Source organism: Crocodylus porosus, unplaced genomic scaffold, assembly GCF_001723895.1.
Source record: "Crocodylus porosus isolate Cpor-Errol unplaced genomic scaffold, CroPor_comp1, whole genome shotgun sequence".
NCBI lineage: Eukaryota > Metazoa > Chordata > Crocodylia > Crocodylidae > Crocodylus > Crocodylus porosus.
In genome coordinates, this window is record NW_017728940.1 from 1,104,232 (window position 1) to 1,120,691 (window position 16,460).

Below are 16,460 nucleotides of genomic sequence, written 5' to 3' on the forward strand. Positions count from 1 at the left end.
TCAAGAGTAAATTGGATACTTATCTTGCTGGGACCCTATGACCCCAGCTGACTTCCTGCCCTTTGGGCAGGGGGCTGGACTCGATGATCTCCCAAGGTCCCTTCCAGCCCTGATGTCTATGAAATCTATGAAACTGCAGCGTGGCTGCACCACCATGCCCAGAGCTGCCTGCCTCGCTCCCAGCTCCCCGCGGCCTGTTTGCTGCAGCAGGCAGCTGCGGTACCTCGCAGAAGTCAAAGCCGACGATGCACTGGCCAGCAGGCTTCTTGCCCTTGAAGCAGCCGTCCCCGCGGCAGGAGAAGGTCGCGCACACTTTGCCCTGCGAGAGAAGGGGGCAGAAGCCGCTGGTGCACGGGGGCCAGGGCCGGAGGTGGCAGTCGGCGCTGGTGCCATACTCCCTGTCTGGGGGGGACTCGCGCAGCAAGTGGCAATGCTCGCTCTCAGCTGGGTCCTGGGCTCTAGTCTGAGCTGGGCACCATCCGGCAGGGCCTGCCCTGAACGAGCAGCTCGGGCAAAGCCAGCGTGGTAGAGACGGCTGCATCGTGGGGGGGTCAGAGCCCCGTGTTACAGGCAACCTGGGGGGTTTCTAGCAGGGACTGTGGGATGCCCCCTCCTCTCTCCTGGCATGGACGAGAAGCAAACTCCCTTTGGGAATCCCCCCAGTGTCATGGGGATGTGACCAGAGGCCTGTCCGCGGGCCCATCTTGTGCGGCTCCCCAGCCTGCCTTGACCAAGGGCGGTACCTACGTTTCGTGGGGGGGCCTTGGTGGTGGTGGTGGTAGTGGTGGGCGCTGGCGTGGTGGTAGGTGGCAAGTCACCTGCAGCAGACATGAGAAAGGGCAGGTGAGGCCAAGCGCGGGACCTCGGCGCCCACGGGGGACCCGATGCCTGGCGCGCGGGCAGGTTACCGTAGGCGGTGGCGTTGAGCTGCAGGCAGAGGGGCGAGCTGCAGCACTCCAGGGCGCACGGGCTGGCGCGCACGCTGCCGTTGGCCATGCACATCTCCGTGCCGTTCACCCCCCCGCACTCGCTGCTGCACCGGGCCGTGTAGTTGGCGCTGGTGACGCGGTAGAGCTGTGGAGACAGAAGAGACGTGGCACCAGCTTCTCGTGCCCTGCCAGGCCAGGGCCACGCTGTCCTGCTCAAGAGCCAGCACCCAGGGGCCATGGTGCCAGAGGCAGCCGGCCCCTTCCCCTGCACTGTGCCGGCGGCTGTCAGGGCGCTGGGTCCAACCAGACCTGCCTTTCCTGCCCCTGGAGCCCAGCAGGATTGCAGCCCACTGACCCCAGGGCCAAGCACCCCCGTACCTCGCAGGAGGAGGCGTTGTCGCAGGCCCCGGTGTCATTGGCATAGGCCAGATCCTGGTAGCATCTCTCCCCCGCGCACTGGAAGGTGTGGCAAGTGAGCTGTGGAGACAGCACGCGCCCGTGAGCACTGCCAGCCCCCGAGCCTGGACAGCCTCGCTCACCCGCCGCGCTGCTGGCATGCACCGCTGCAAGATGGCTTGCAGAGCCAGGCTGCGCCCGTGATCTGGCTCGGCCACCCCGGTGAGCTGCAGCCCCCGGCCCTGGCCGAGACAAGAACCCGAGCAGCGCCGGCGCATCCTTACAGGGCTGTCTGCCGTCCCGTTCATGCTGGGGACCAAAGACGTGGCATTGAGCAGCTCGAGCTCTACAAAACACAAGGACATGAGCGCTGCATCAGTGCAAGGCACACTGCGCTCCCCACGCACCGCACAGGGAAAGCAAAGGGCTGGTGGTCCCAGCCACATGCACAGGGCAGGGCATCCAACAGGCCTTTCTCAGGATGAAGGGGCAGGGGGACCTGGGGCTTTCCAGCTGCCACGGCGGGACAGTCAGGGGAGGATGGATGGTGGCGAAGGTCTCCCCAAATCCAGCTCTGCAGGGACAGGGAATGAGCCACCTGTCCCCCCGGGTCGCCCGCATTGCACCTCACCTGCTGCGGCGAGAGGGCTCCGGGGGCTGAAGCGCGGAGCCAGAAGGCAGAGCAGGAGCAGGCCTGAAAGACGCAGATGCACAGGCAGCGTCAGGGACCGGCCAAGGTCCAGGAAGAGCCGCATCGTGGAGCACCCTGCTGAGCCCCCAACGTCCCGCGGCTGACGCTGCACCCAAACTCCTGGGGGAGGAACGGCCCCCGAGCAGGCCGAGATGGTCCTCGGCACCTCGCTCCAGAAACGGAGCTGCTCTCACCTGGGACAGGGCTGACGCGGTGCGGGAGGCCTGCCATCTTCAGCTGGGGGCCGCTCGCTCCAACTGGACCCTGGGGAGAGACACAGGCGGAGTCAGGCGTGTGGCCATGGGGCACGGCCAGGTGTGAGCGGCACAGCCCCACGGCCGCACCTGGGTCCTGCTCACGGGCTCCCCCTCTTCCCTGGCTCACGCTGCAGGGCTCCGGCTAGGCCAGCTCCCCACCGCTGTCTGCAGTGAAACCCGGGGTCTCCTTGCAGCCACGGTTCATGCTGGGAAACAGCCTTGCGAGTGCCCGCGGGGCAGGCCTAGCTGCCCGTCTCAACAGACCTGGCTTGGGACAGCTGAGGACAGACGTGCCCAGCTGCTCCCCGCCAGGAGGCTGCCCCCTTGCCCAAGGGGCAAGGCCACGCTCGCCCCTGCAGGCCGTCGCCCTGGCCCCGAGCGGTGAGTTAATGAGCTCCAAGCCAGGCCTCGGGGGCAGCTTCGTCGCCATCCGGGGGCCCCGCGGCCCCGAGCCAGCTGGCCCTGGCGCCCGCGGGACTCTGGCTTCCTCTGCCCGCCAGCACGGAGCGTCCACTCCTGAGCCCACTAATGGCCCCGGAGAGCTGCCGGGGAAGCCGAGCGTCCCAGGGTGAGCGCTGCGGCCACCTCCAGTCAGCGGGGCAGAAGCTACGGAGCTCACGCCTCGCCCCGGTCTTGCCTGGCAGGTGCCCTGCCAGCACTGACCCCAGGCTCCGGCACTAGGTCAGTGCCCCAGATCCCAGCAGGGGAAGCTGCCTTCCTGCTGGGCATGTGCCCGGGGGCTTTCCCGAGATTCCCTCCAGCTACCCCGGTGCTCGACTCTTTTCCCGGACAGCCTGGGGCAGGAGGGGACCAGAGGCCCCCTTGCTCCAGGGCATTGCTGTGCAAGAGGCAGCGCCAGGAAGGCTGCGCGCTCAGCCGGGGACCGATGCCAGCCCCTCCAGCCCGGCACGGCTCTCCCCCAGGCTCTCCGAACCTGCCATAGCAACCAGCTGCAGGAGCCCCGCTCGGGCCCACGGCTCCCCGGTAATGATGCCCGCGGGAGCCTGTTGACGAGGCAACACTGTGTTTGCCAGCATCCGCAGGGAGCGGAAGCACGCGGGGGCTGCTTGGCACCGAGGGGGCCCGAGCTGCCAGGAAACCAGAGCAGGGTCAGAGCCAGCATCATCCCCTGTCCTGCCTCTTCTCAGGCTGGACTCCCCCAGGGCCTGCACCGGGGAACAGCCCCCCATCGCCGTCGGCCCCCTCCAGTCGCAGGGAGGGCTGAGCACAGAGCATCACCACCTTGCATCCCCCCTTGTGCAGAGGCGCCTCTTCCAAGCACAGTGCCTTTTTGGGGGAGTCACGGCAGCCCCAGCACTCCAGGCAGGAGGGGCGGGTGAGCCCCTTAGCCCCGTGAACCTGTTAGGGCAGAGACCTGGTGAGCAGGATGCAATGACCTACCTGAGCACGGCCAGGCTCCAGGCCCAATGTCCTAGTGCCTGGGACAGGAGATGTTGCGGCTTGTCCTGGCTGCACCCAGGCCTTGTGCCGGCTACTGCAGAGGAGCGTCTGCACCTGGGGCTGGGGCAGGGGACGACCTGGAAGACACCCGTTTCCAAGCCTCCCCATGCAATGGCCCCTCAGGGCTCAGCCAGCAGCAGGCACAGCCCATTTGCTCGGGTGTCTAATTAGCAGGGCGCGTAAACAGGCAGAGGCACTGCTCACCACCTCCCCTTGCAGGAGACAGCAATGCTCCGGGGCTAGGCTGGACAGGGCAGGTCTCAGGGTCAACGGCCACTGCCCTTCCACATCATCTCCCACCCCAGCATCATGCATGAAATCAAAGGCCCCTGGGCACTGGCAGAAGCAAATGGCATGGGCCTGGACCAGCCCAGTGCAACATGCAGGACATCTATCAGGCAGCCTGATGCAACAGGGAGGGAGGTTTTGGCCAGGATGGGAGACTGCATCAAGTCAGCATAGCTTCATCCTGGTCCGAGTCAGTGCCAGCACTGGCCCCTCTTGGCTTTGGGCTCATGCTGGGCTGGCCTGGATGCAGAATCAGGCAAGGTCCCAGGACCATCTCCCCGTCCCTGTCCCTGCCCCGGCCCTCTTCTCTGTCACGCTCACTCACCTCCAACAACTCTGCAGCCAGCTGCCGGAGCCGGGGTGGGTGGGTCGTCTGTGCTCAGCCGTGCTCACTGCCCGAGGGACGCACAGCTCAGGCGTGACGTGCTGGTGCCAGGCAGGCAGTCCCACCTCTCTGCCAACAGCCAGCGGCTCAGCCCATCAGCCAGGGAGAAGCATTTGTTACCTGCCCTGCTGGGGGCTGCCAAGGGAGGTGCCTGCTGCCATGCAGGGGGGGCCTTCACTGGCTGGACTGGCAGTTCTCTGGTCAGCACCGCCCCTTCTCCATCGCCTGCTGCTCCCATGCATGGGGAAGGAAGGGATGATGGGGAACACAGGATGCTCCCTGCGGGGCAGAGACCCCCCAGAAGCAGCAACAAAGCCCAGCAAGGCTAGAACCAAGCAAACAGCCCTGCCATCTCCCAGCTCTGTGCTTCTGCCATCTTTGCACCCACTTTGCCTGGGCAGAAGAGGCAAAAGCACTTGCTCTGGCAACTCTGCATTGCCATCCTAGGGCTGCAGGCAGGGAGGGGGTCACTCCACACAGGGCTGCTGTCTTAAGCCCCCTCCTGCTGTCCTGCTCAGTGGATGAGCTGCCCCTGCTCAATTCCACCAGCCTTTTCAGGCCAAAGAGAGGGCAGGGGTAATGACTGCCTGCCTGCCTAATTAGCCTTAATTACATGCTGTGTCATCCCAGACCCGCTCCCCCACAGGAGCTCTGGCCACTGGGAGTTTCGAGTTACACTCCCAACCAAACAACCTCGCCAGGCAGAGGAGCCCAAGGGAGACAGGGCCTTGCAGCAAGGCCAGGGCCCTACCCCATACAGCCACTCACCACAATGACCCATTTAGGGAGAATTACTGGATGTCCCTAGTGGGGAGGATAGGGGCAGGTAGTCAGCCCCCAGAGATCACAAGAGCAGCTTATGTTACAAAGTACAGGACAATGCAGTAACCCCTCCACCCCCCGTGTCTTCTGCCTGCCTCCACCAGACCCTGTGGGTGTAGGGGCTTTGCTCAGTGGCTCCAAAGCTCACCAAGCAGTGCCTGCAACCAGCCTCATGTAGGTGCCAGTTTCACCACCCCAGAAGCTGAGCTCCTATAGCTCTGCATGCTTGCCCAAAAGGAAGGCAAATCTCACTGGCTTGCTAGCAGTCACTCCTATTCCACTTCCAGCACCCAGGTAGTTGACCCGAGCTGCATCCTTTAGACAGTTCCCAGAGACAGCCAGGCCCCCCACACAGCCAGGCATCTCAAAAAGCTTCACTCATGTGAGCAGAGGGAACTGTTTGACAGCCTGTGGGGACTGGTCCATACACAGAAGGGCAAGCAGTGCCTGTTGAAGGGGACAGACCCAGCTGAGGCTGTGGTGTGGGTGCCCTCTACCGAACAGTTCTGCAAAAGGCAGCTGAGACTCACCCAGTGGCAAGGGCTGGTAATGAGCACACGTGGATGACAGTGCTCTTCAGCCATGAGAATGGCAGGAGCAACGCCTGCCGCCTCTGGGACCAAGCAGGAAACGACAGCATTGAAGTGCGGGACTTCCAGTGCAAACATGACACTGACACAGGAGCCAAGGGCCATGGACAGTCAGGCTAGGCCCTTCCACGCCAAGGCGAGGTTTAATCAAGCACAGGCTGAAGCCCCCCCAGAGACACCATGTGCTTTATTCTGCATCCCAGCCAGACACAGCCAAAGTGTCTCCCATCTTCCTGTCCCAGCAGCAAAGGTCCACACAGAGCACGAGAAGGGCCTTTGCACTGGGGCCAACCCAACCCTCAACCAAATCTGCATTGCCCATCAGACACGGGGAGCCATCATGGTCCCACTGGAGCCAAGTGAGACTCCAAGGAACATACGCACTGGACTCAAATCCATGTTCACATGAACTCTGTCCCACCAGACCCAGTGGGTGACAGAAACGTCACAAATTTTGCTGAGATGGGATGATGCTGCTCAGCAGGGAGATGACGGGCATTTCCTTACTAGGCTGCAAACAAGACCAAGCTACTCGGCATTTCCTACAGGAAAATCCATTTATTTTTTGTAGCATCACTTTAGTATAAAACACACTGAGCTCTCCCAGGCTTGCCAGTCACCAGCAGGAAGGGGCTCTGCGAAACGGATGTTCATGCAGAACACAAAACGCGCGCACAGAGAGGGGAATGAACAGGCTCTGGATGCTTCACCAAGTGCCTTGGATGCAGATCTTGGAGCAAAGGGCTACAACAGCCCCTGGCGCTTCAGGTCTTCATAGGTCTTTTTGTTTACCACGTTCCCACTGGAATCCTCGTATTCCTCCTGGAAGGGAAAGGTGAGTTGCAGTTACCTGGACGCAGCATGAAGGGGCCCAGAGAACCTGGTCTGAAATTCAGCTGAACCTACACATACTCAGTTGCCCCAATTCCCGCCAGGAGACTCTGATTTCCCACACACCCACACCTCTCTACAGGTCTCCAGACCGCAAGGAGAAGACATGTCTGTCTGCAGTAAGGAGGGTGAAGCATACTGGTCTGACAGAGGGCTGCCCTGGGGAGAATTTCAACTGTAGCTTAGCAGATTGCCTGTTGTTTAGATGAAAGTATCTCCCTTCCCATGTGCTAAAGATAGGAGGGCAGGGCTGTATGTCCCCAGTGAGGACCCAGCAGCACGGCCAAACAGGACTTATGTAATAAGCAGGGCAGGCAGCAAGCCCTGGTACTAAATTCTGCAGGGTAACAAGGGAACCGCTCCAGAGATGCCCAGACATGTGACCCCCGCTCACCTCTGTGTCAGGCTGCCATCTCTCTGAAGCTTTCTGTTGCTTCAGCTTTGCCCACACTGCAAAACAGAGCCAGCAAGGACAAGGTCACTTCCTTTGAACACCAGCATGTAGCCTGCTGATGTGCACCTGTGTGGTGCCTAGCTTAAAGGAGCCAGAACACAATGGCTGAGCCATTACCTGGGAAGCTCCCTGTGTTACAGGGAGAGGTCTGGGCCCTGAACAGCACATGATCAGACCGTAACTAGGGTTACATCTAGTCTCCCCCGTTACTGACAGACAACCAAGGTGCTGACCCAGAGAGAAGGCCTGCCATTCAGCAAGCAGGCACAGTGAGCAATTCCCACACGTGCCCTGAAGAACAGCAGAGGAAACAACTCCATCTCCTCCCTGTTCTGAACAGAGAAATGGGGTGATATGACTGTGGCACCCATTCCTGCCTGGGGTAGGGGGTTGGACCTGATGATCTGTTTAGGTCCCTTCCGACCCTAAGCACTATGAAATGCTGACATCGCTTACGTGAGACCGCATCCTCAATTTGTGTGACGTTGGCAAAGTGGGCGGTGTTGGGAATGCCCAAGCATCTCATCCCATGAGCGTGGCGCCACTCCTGGGGGTAGAGTGAGATTGGTGAGCAGGAGAGAACAACACAATGCTCCTGAAGTCAGGCAACAGCACCCCTGCATAAGAACACTGAACCTCTCCCTTCCCCCGCCACCCCAATCTAGAATTTGGAACACCACAGAAGCAACCACTCTCCAGACTCTCCAATCTTGTCTCCTATTCTGACATCACTGTATCTACAATCTGTTTCCTTTGTGAGCTTCTTACAGCACAAAGAAAGGGCAAGAAACCCATTTTGAACATGAGGACAGCAGAATGGCAGGAACACAGAATTCATGCCAGAGATTCTCAGAGGAACCGCTTAGTCCTGACAGAGGCTCACTGACAAGGCAGGAGAGGAATTTCCCCAAAGTGAACAGAGGCCACACACAGAAAGTTTGGTCCTGCCCACCCCAACACTGTCTGTGTAAAATTCACCTTCATGTAAACAGCACATGTGAGAGATGCAGAAATGCAGTTCACGAGCCCCATCATTCATACCTTTTATAATTGGGCTTTTATGAACCACAAGCAAATTCCAGGAAGACACAGCCAGGTGCACAGCATTTCTACTGTCAAATGCAGGTACCTGAGCATGTGCATGTAACACCCCAAAAGGCCAATTAGTGCCTGAATGTGCTCTAAGATTATTAGCAAGAATCTTCGAACTGAACCAGGCTTGATTGGATTCATCAACCAGGCTGTTGTAATAAGGAGTTTGCCAACAAACTGCCCGTAGCTAATGCAGCATCACTTCCATGCTCGGCACAGGAATCCCTACCGCCCAGGAGCAGGACCTTCCACAGATAAGGAGAAAGGATGTTTAAATGCCGCCTTGGAGAGATCCAGACAGCATCCCCTGAAAGCAGCCACACCAAGCAGGAGCTCAAGTATGATGCCATCACCTCTGGGCCTGAAGGCATCAATCCCTAAGAAAAGACTACTCACTCACAAGAACAACCCAGAATACGAGCTGATGTTTCAAAGTTATGCTGGGACTTACTGCAAAGTGCCGTTGGAAGGCCTTGGGCCCCCGGTAGGTGTAGTTACCGCAGATCTCACAGTTATAGTTGATGTTCAGCCCATGCAGTTTGTATAACCAATAGGGGATGGGCTAAAAAACAAACAAACAAAAAACCAGGACAGGCACATCTTAGGTCAGAGGGCAAGAAAGGCTCAAACCACAGGGCAGTGGGGATGCAGCCCAAGATCAGTCTCCTCACCTTGCCATCCCAGCCCAGAGGCAGGTTTTTGGGATTATAGATGATTTCGTTATCCTCATCTTCGCTTTCGCTCTCACTGATCTGCTCTTCCTCCTCCTCCTCCCTCTCCTCCCCTGTGCGCGCTTGCTTCCGCTGCACATTCTCGTGGGTGAGATGTCTTTGTTCCTAAGATGCCAGGAAGGACACAAGTATAAAAACTGCAACAGGCAGTAGGCGATAGGAAAAGAGGATAACTTCAGCAGCATCTGCTCCCAACTGCTCTGCTTTGCAAACAAGAGGTCTCTGCCCATTCTACTTGGAACAGGAGACCAAGCACAATGCGTTTATGACCAGGAGGTGATCGCAGTAAGCCTTAATTATGATTAGCATGAGCAAGCTGCTTATCAGTGGTGGCTGCTACCTGGCTGAGGGACTGACGTAAGAACAAAAGGCAAGTGCAAAGACACAAATGCACGATCGCTCTCAATCTCTTAGAGATAAACCATTCTCTCCCTGCTGATACAGCAGACACCCAGAAGTGAAGCTGTCCAAAGGGTTACAGACTTTCACAGCAGAAACAGCCTCCCAATATGCTGCTCACAGGAGAGCGCCAATCCTCTGCACTACCAGCTCAGGAACGTGAACACAAATTTACGTGAGCTTCTAATTACTGCTGACAGGAACAAACCATTCAAGCCCCTGTTGTGAGAGGCACCAAGTGCTTAAGGCACTGGACATAAGAACTCCCATCCCCACACAGTGTTTAGGAAAGGCTAGAGTGGAAGACAGGAAGGAGCTTCCAGTAACTGCTTGAGGGCACCTGAAGCTCAAAGGGAAGAAGTAAAACACCTTACCCCGAGGATTTCTACGTACTCGTAGATCTGAGCTTCCAGGAAGGCAAGGTCCTTGTTCCTCTCTGTGTCCCTACAGATAGATAGGAAGACTGGATAAAATCCCTTCAAGCATGGCATAAGCCCTACATATTCTCAGCCTTTAGAGATGCATGTGACCAGCAGCTACTAAGAAAGCAAGGAATCAAACATCCCAATTGGTGTTGCTTGCAGGAGGGTCAGGCCTGCATCTGCCCGCTTAGTGCTCATTTAACCCCAGTGTGCACAGCATCCCAATGCTCCAGGAACATCTCGACCCCATCACTTGTAGCTATGAGGGTCAGGATGTCTCTTACAGAGGGACAACAACAACAACAAAAAATGAAATAAAACAAAGGAGAAGACAAACAAGGGAGCGGGTCCAGTCCCAGCAAGGGGCCCCAGTCACCCTAGGAAGGGAATCCTTGGGGACTCACCGTTTGCTTCCTTTTGTCTTTGGGTTCTTGGCAAACAATGAAGGATCAAGTGCCTCCAGGGACTTGCCTTTTGTGCCAAACAGCCTCTGAGCCCGCTCCTCCAGGGTCCTGAGGAGAGACAAGGAAGGAAAGGGGAAGCCAAGAGGCAGCTTTATCTCAAGTATGTTAAGCGCACACAACTGATGACATTCCAGATCAAACTCGAGGTGTGGAGTTTTCCATAACAAGCACAATGTTCCAATGATCAGAGGAGCAGGGCTTAGTCTCTCGCATTAGACACACTTTCCCATGTGCTCTTTCAGCCTATTGCTCCACATTACAAGCTAAACTCCAGTATAATTCTCAGAGTTCATGGCATGACCAGTTATTGGAGCTCTCTAAACAGCAAACTGCTTTGTCTTATACTGAAAGAATTACTGCACTGATTTTTGGAATGAGAAAGAACACATACTCCATGCAGAAAGGAGACAAAGCGGAATAAACTTACCCTCCACATTTCAGACCCAAAGCCAGTAACGCTGATTTCAATCTGTCCAGTCCCAGAGAGGCCAATTCCTGCACAATTAAAGTAAATTATAATGTACAACAGCCTTGCTTCTAGGGGCTGCTCACAACATGCCCTGAGCAGGAGTATATGCCTCATCTATTTCAGACCAATAAAGCATTAAGTAAGGCAACTCACTCCTCCATAGGGCAATGGCATTTATGGCAGAAACCTGACCTTAAGTTCCAAGTTATCTCACCTCAAGTGACAGAAAGCAAAGGCCACCTCCTGTCCCTTCTCCACTGCGAGTGGCTGTGAACCCATTATATTTCAACAAATAAAAGCTCAAAAAGGAGCAGAGGAGAGTGAGTTCCAACAGGGATCCCATGGGATGAGCCCCGTACTAAGAACATACCTCCCATGAAGAAAATGCTGAGAGATCCAGGTGGGCTCCGGCATGGGTGAGCGCACTGCTGGTCTCTTTCTGCCAATAAAAAGGCACATATATTGCCCAGTTAGCCTCCAACAGAACCCAGTAAGCAGAAACGCAAAAAGTATCTTAAAGCCCCAAGAGCAGCTTTTCCACTCTTCAAAGGGACTTCTTAGCATTAACCAGTGCAGATGAAGTATCTGAGAGAGCTCTCACATGTTGAAAAGTTTGCAAGCAGCAAGCTTTGTGTGAACTGCTGTGGCACACAGCTGCACTCTGCTGCCAAGCTCCTAGCCTGTATAGCTTTTCTACACGGGCAGGGTGTACGTGAGCTCACCGGCCAGCCAGGGAACGTGCCATTTTCCCACTTCTTCTCAAACTCAATCTGAATCTTTCCAAAGAGTTCATTCTGATCCAGCAGCGGCTTCACCCGATCCGAGTAGTCCTGCAGGTACTCGAGGAGCATTTCAAGATATCTAAGAGAGGAGCCACCCGCACAGATCAGTCAGTATAAGTGCTGGCTCAGGCCCTGGTGCATCACACAAACAACACACACTATGTCCCTCAACCTGCAATTTACTATAGTGTTTCCCGATACCTCCCTTCCTCAAAATACATCAGTCAAGCTGCTTTGAACAACTTCAGGGATCACTTCAAGAGAAACCACAGCCTCCCTGAAACTGCACCTGTTTAGCATTTGTAAATTACCAGGACAAAATACACAGTTGATAAGTGCAAGCTGCTCAGGCTGTATGTGTTTAATTACACATACAATTTAAGCTAGGCTGGTCCTAGCTTTGTAAACAGCAGACAATTTGTCAACAACAAAAAAGAGGCTCAACATTCACGTGAAGCAACTTATCTAAGAAGCATACAGGCTCAGGAAAAGAAATGGAGAAGCAGCTGCAAGGGAAATAAATACACTCGCTAGCTGTCTGTACACATATGAAGCAGTGAGAGAACAGAGCGTGATTCTTGTTCCTGCTTGCATTCACTTCTCACATATTCAAACACACTTATGGCCAGATCTGCTTTATTCCCATCTTGGTGGGCCTTCCCTGGCAGTGTCATTCCATATGGTATCTACCAAGCTCTACACATTGCTTTCAAATATGGGATCTGCAGACGGCAATGCCATGACGCGCATCTTACGCTGGTCCGGTACTCGCCAAAGGAAATGCTTATTCCAATGGAATCGATACTGTAGCAGTACACTTCTAAACCAGGATGGCTTTATTACATAAACGTTGTACCTGCAGAGGGCAAACAGGCCTACTGCCTGCACCCCTGTCACCTAGCTGGGACTCGCAGTAAGAGCTGCTTAGTGAGTTACCAGACAGCTGCATGTCTCTTCCTGATACTGATGTAATTTACACAAGGATACAAAATGGATGTCAATTCAGCTGCGGTATGTGTTCATCTTTCCACAACCTTTATAGTCAGGAACTTCAGCAAAGTGCTTCTAATGTAAACACTGGTTCAGCAGTATGAGCGGAAGCCTAAGACCAGGACAAGACCTGGGTAGCTTCCAATACTTCTGCCTCATTACACAGCCACGTTCAAAGATGAAGCAGAAATGGGCGCTACATTTTTACTGTCATCCTGACAAATGAGACAGTTTTCACATCTCGGAGCTGTTGTTCCCAGCTCTGCAAAATTTTGCTTTACCCAATGTTTCCAACATTTTCTTCCCAGCCATAACGGCAACGAAGATGGAGAGCACCATTCCCAAGAGTGCTCAGCACAGAGCTAAGCCCACTCCAGCTGAAGTCAGTAATAATTCTGTTACAGACTTCCAGCAGAGCAGACTTAGGCCAACACTGGCATTTTTTTTTTTTTTTTAATATCAGCAAACTGAAACCTTGATCTTCTTGTGTTTGTGAGAGGTGGTGGGCCCTGGCAAATCCTGCCTTTATGAAGTATTAGAAAAAAATACTTACTCATCTTCCCTCCTGTGATCACTTTCCCCATCCCCTCACCCTGCAAGCAAGCACTTTAGAGGCTCTTTTGTTGGCGCAACTGCAGCCAGATCCTGCAGAACAAGCCCACACAGAATCGGCCATTTGTTTAAAGATATAAAATCTTATGGTTGCCTTTGCAACCAGTCTTGACTTGTGAAGTTTGTGCAGTTTCCTCCAGGACTTGAATGAGCATTACAAAAATCAATTCCTCCCACAGGGCTGTTGTGGCTGAAGCTGTATCTGTACAAGGACCCACCTCTTATATTCTGCATTTTTTCTTTCCTTGGGAATATCGAAGAGTTGGTCAAAGGTGGACAAGTATGTGATGTAATCCAGTTTCTGCACAGACACAGGCTGAGTTAGATTTTATACACAAGACAGCACAGTTAACAGGTTTACAGTGGCTGACTGCCCGCAAGTGGCGCGTTCCTTTGTCTCTGTTCTGGGCTGCACACTGCCAGCCATCCCCATCTGACACCTTAAACACCAGAGTATTTGGCAGTAGGAGGCAAAAGATGGCACAGCCTCTTTCAGAACCAATGCCTATATTTCTGGAGAGGCTTTGAGAGCAGTTGTGGACCAAGGGGGCAAAGCGGAGAGCCCAGGCAAGAGGCCCTTCAGATTTAAAAGCATTTAAGCTGCAGCCACCAACCAGCAGATTTCTGTGTAGCCATCTGTAAATGCCATCAAATGATGTGCCCTAAGCTTTCAAGAACAGACATGAGCATCTCTCAGGCTAGTACAGCTTACCTCAGATGACTTCAGGTTAATATACTTGAGGTAACAATCGTGCAGATCCAAGTACCGGCCATATCCTTCTTCATCTGTAAACTCTACTAGATCTAAATAAGATAAATTATGAAAGGAGAAGTATTAAATATACAGGAGCTCACTGTACCCATTTCTGAGAACCTGCAAATCATGACATTTCAAAGGCTTTGCTCCAGTTACAACCTATGCCTGGGGCAAGACGTTTCTAATGTGTGACCAGCCAGCTAGCTGCTAAAATAGAACAACGGTCTAGAACCATCCTCCAGTGAAGCAGCTCTACTACAAAGCACTGGGCATAACACGCAGAGGAAATGAAATGGAATCCAAGAGCAGTTTTCAGAGTTCTTAATAGAGAAGATTCAGAGATAGGCAAGGTGGAGCGTATAACTCACAACGGCCTTCTACTAAAGGTGGGTTTAAAATGAAGCCAGGGGCTTACTTTGTGCCTCTTCACTAGGGTTCTCTCTGGCCTTCAACAGCTCCTCAAATTCCACAGACATTGGAACACAGATCTGCAGGAAAGAGCAGAAGTTACAGTGACAGTTATTTAGTTGCTGTCAGTGACAGCAGACCGTGCTTTCCTGGGTGAACCCACCAAAAAGCATCTAGCCCCATGATCAAAATCAGCTTGTCCCAAATCAAATGCTCTATGCAATGGCAAGGGCAGAAAATAAATACTCTGCTGATGCTGATTTTGGGTGCTCTTCAGCTCCTCTTGGAAAGCAATTCATCAGGACATTCACATGTGACATACCAACTCACATGCGCATGCTAGACATACAAGATCACCACACGGCAAAAGACAGAACCTAGCTACAGAGTTTAGAAGAGCCAGAGTTGTGGGATCTGTGTAGCTTGGGGTAGAAGGCACAAGACGAGAAATACCAAGAGCTTTAGGAAGCAAATGCTTTGAAGGTCCCCTGCTAAAATCAGCTGAGACCACCTTCAAATTCCAGGTGCTCCCTGGAGCAAATGAAGCTGGATGCCACAGGGCATCCTTTCGCTCCCCACAGCAGGGATATCCTCCCAGACACTTCTTAAAGCCCAAGCCTCTTTTCCCCACACAAAGCGCAGGGCCACTGACCTCATTTGGGTGCTTCCGATGAAATTCTTTGATCTGCTTCAGCCGATTATAGAATTCTGCAAACTCATTTGGCCCTGAAATCGCACTGAGCTCCTCCTTCCGTAACCTGAGGTTCCACAAGAAACAAGTTGGATCAAATGAGAGGGCAGCAGAGAATAAGGAGCATCTACAAAGCTGATCCCATTTCTTTTCATCTCACAATTACACAAAAGATTCCCCCTAAAACCAGTCATCTGCCCTGAACTAACTTTCATGGGCTTAACTGTTGCACAGAGTTCTCACACTCAGAAAGGTTTGGATTTAGGAGTCCAGCTCTCCTGCCCACCTATAATGCAGTAGGGTGCTCCCCAGTTACAGGCCTTCATGTCTAGTCCAAGAAAAACACATCCATTACACATGATAAAGAACCAAGTTCAGCAGTAAACCCAGAGCACTGTTTTAAAATGTTCAAACGCAGAAGTCTGAAGCCACTGGCATGTATGATTTTCTGAAAAACCTGAATATACTAGGTCTTAAAATGATCCTGGAGAGTTTTATTAGCACCTACACATAACCACTTTGTTAGCTTTTGGACTACAATTCTCTGTTTGGGGTTGACTGACTTCCCAGGAGAGCAAAGTAAACCTGACCTTTTGTGCATCTTCAGTAACTGAATCTCATCAAGCCACTGCTTCTCCACCAGGACACTTTAGAAAATGTATGTTACAGATGAATTGTCTCCCACCCCATGAAACATTTTGGATCAGACAGTGTTCAACAGTGCTCTGTAACAACATGCTGCTCTATGGTACTAATCAGACTGCTCTAGGATTCCCAAATATATCCCGTTAATGATTATATACATATATCCAACCATGAAAATTTCCCTCCCATCTTGGCAAGTAAGGTCAAAATCTAGGAAGGAAACTTAAGTTTATTATGGAGAAAAGAAGAAGGAAAAAGCAGAACAAAACCTCTTTTTTTTTTTAAATCCCTAAAGGTGCAACGATTTACATGCACTACAGCCCTGGCACTTTTGTTTCAAGCAGGCTTTCAATACCATCAGTTCCTTTGGGATCTTTGCAATGCACAAAAGTGAAATTTATCTTGCAGAGCTTTGAGCCCTAAGAAAGGTCAGACAAGGTGTTTTGGCAAACACTTACCCATCTTTGTCATCGTACAAATCTCTCAGATTGCCACTCACTTCCATGTACCTCTGAGAAAAGAGCACACTACATGTCAATGCTCTGCATGCACTTCTGCAATAAAGTACAGCACAATAAAAGTAGCTGAAAAGGCTTCCTTGAGGGCTCGCATTAGACAGAATTATTCCCCACTCCTTTAATACCAACAAATAAAGGCTCACTCATAGTTTCATAGTTTCTAGGGTCGGAAGGGACCTGAGTAGATCATCTAGTCCGACCCCCTGCCATGGCAGGAAATAATACTGCCATGTTTATCCAACCTCCTCTTAAAAACCCCCAGGGTAGGAGCCAGCACCACTTCTCTTGGAAGTTGGTTCCAGATCCTAGCCGCCCT

The 16,460-nt window shown here is 53.3% G+C and overlaps 2 protein-coding genes across 2 annotated transcripts in view; both read right to left on the reverse strand.

Moving 5' to 3' along the window:
- LOC109318532 overlaps window positions 1-5,592 on the reverse strand; it is an 8,311-nt gene extending 2,719 nt beyond the window's left edge. Inside the window, exons 1-8 of the mRNA XM_019547855.1 lie at window positions 5,482-5,592; window positions 2,211-2,280; window positions 1,957-2,019; window positions 1,610-1,671; window positions 1,308-1,406; window positions 909-1,074; window positions 744-818; window positions 224-402 (exon numbers count right to left, since the gene is read on the reverse strand). Coding sequence (XP_019403400.1) covers window positions 224-402; window positions 744-818; window positions 909-1,074; window positions 1,308-1,406; window positions 1,610-1,671; window positions 1,957-2,019; window positions 2,211-2,280; window positions 5,482-5,592 — 825 coding nt within the window. The remainder of the gene's footprint in view (window positions 1-223; window positions 403-743; window positions 819-908; window positions 1,075-1,307; window positions 1,407-1,609; window positions 1,672-1,956; window positions 2,020-2,210; window positions 2,281-5,481) is intronic.
- A 762-nt stretch (window positions 5,593-6,354) lies between these two features.
- SF3A3 (splicing factor 3a subunit 3) overlaps window positions 6,355-16,460 on the reverse strand; it is an 11,859-nt gene continuing 1,753 nt past the window's right edge. The window contains exons 3-17 of the mRNA XM_019547920.1: window positions 16,085-16,137; window positions 14,943-15,048; window positions 14,298-14,370; window positions 13,838-13,929; window positions 13,344-13,426; window positions 11,464-11,602; window positions 11,112-11,180; window positions 10,700-10,767; window positions 10,213-10,320; window positions 9,761-9,830; window positions 8,928-9,092; window positions 8,708-8,818; window positions 7,621-7,711; window positions 7,105-7,160; window positions 6,355-6,641 (exon numbers count right to left, since the gene is read on the reverse strand). Coding sequence (XP_019403465.1) covers window positions 6,564-6,641; window positions 7,105-7,160; window positions 7,621-7,711; window positions 8,708-8,818; window positions 8,928-9,092; window positions 9,761-9,830; window positions 10,213-10,320; window positions 10,700-10,767; window positions 11,112-11,180; window positions 11,464-11,602; window positions 13,344-13,426; window positions 13,838-13,929; window positions 14,298-14,370; window positions 14,943-15,048; window positions 16,085-16,137 — 1,362 coding nt within the window. The 3' untranslated portion in view covers window positions 6,355-6,563. The remainder of the gene's footprint in view (window positions 6,642-7,104; window positions 7,161-7,620; window positions 7,712-8,707; window positions 8,819-8,927; window positions 9,093-9,760; window positions 9,831-10,212; window positions 10,321-10,699; window positions 10,768-11,111; window positions 11,181-11,463; window positions 11,603-13,343; window positions 13,427-13,837; window positions 13,930-14,297; window positions 14,371-14,942; window positions 15,049-16,084; window positions 16,138-16,460) is intronic.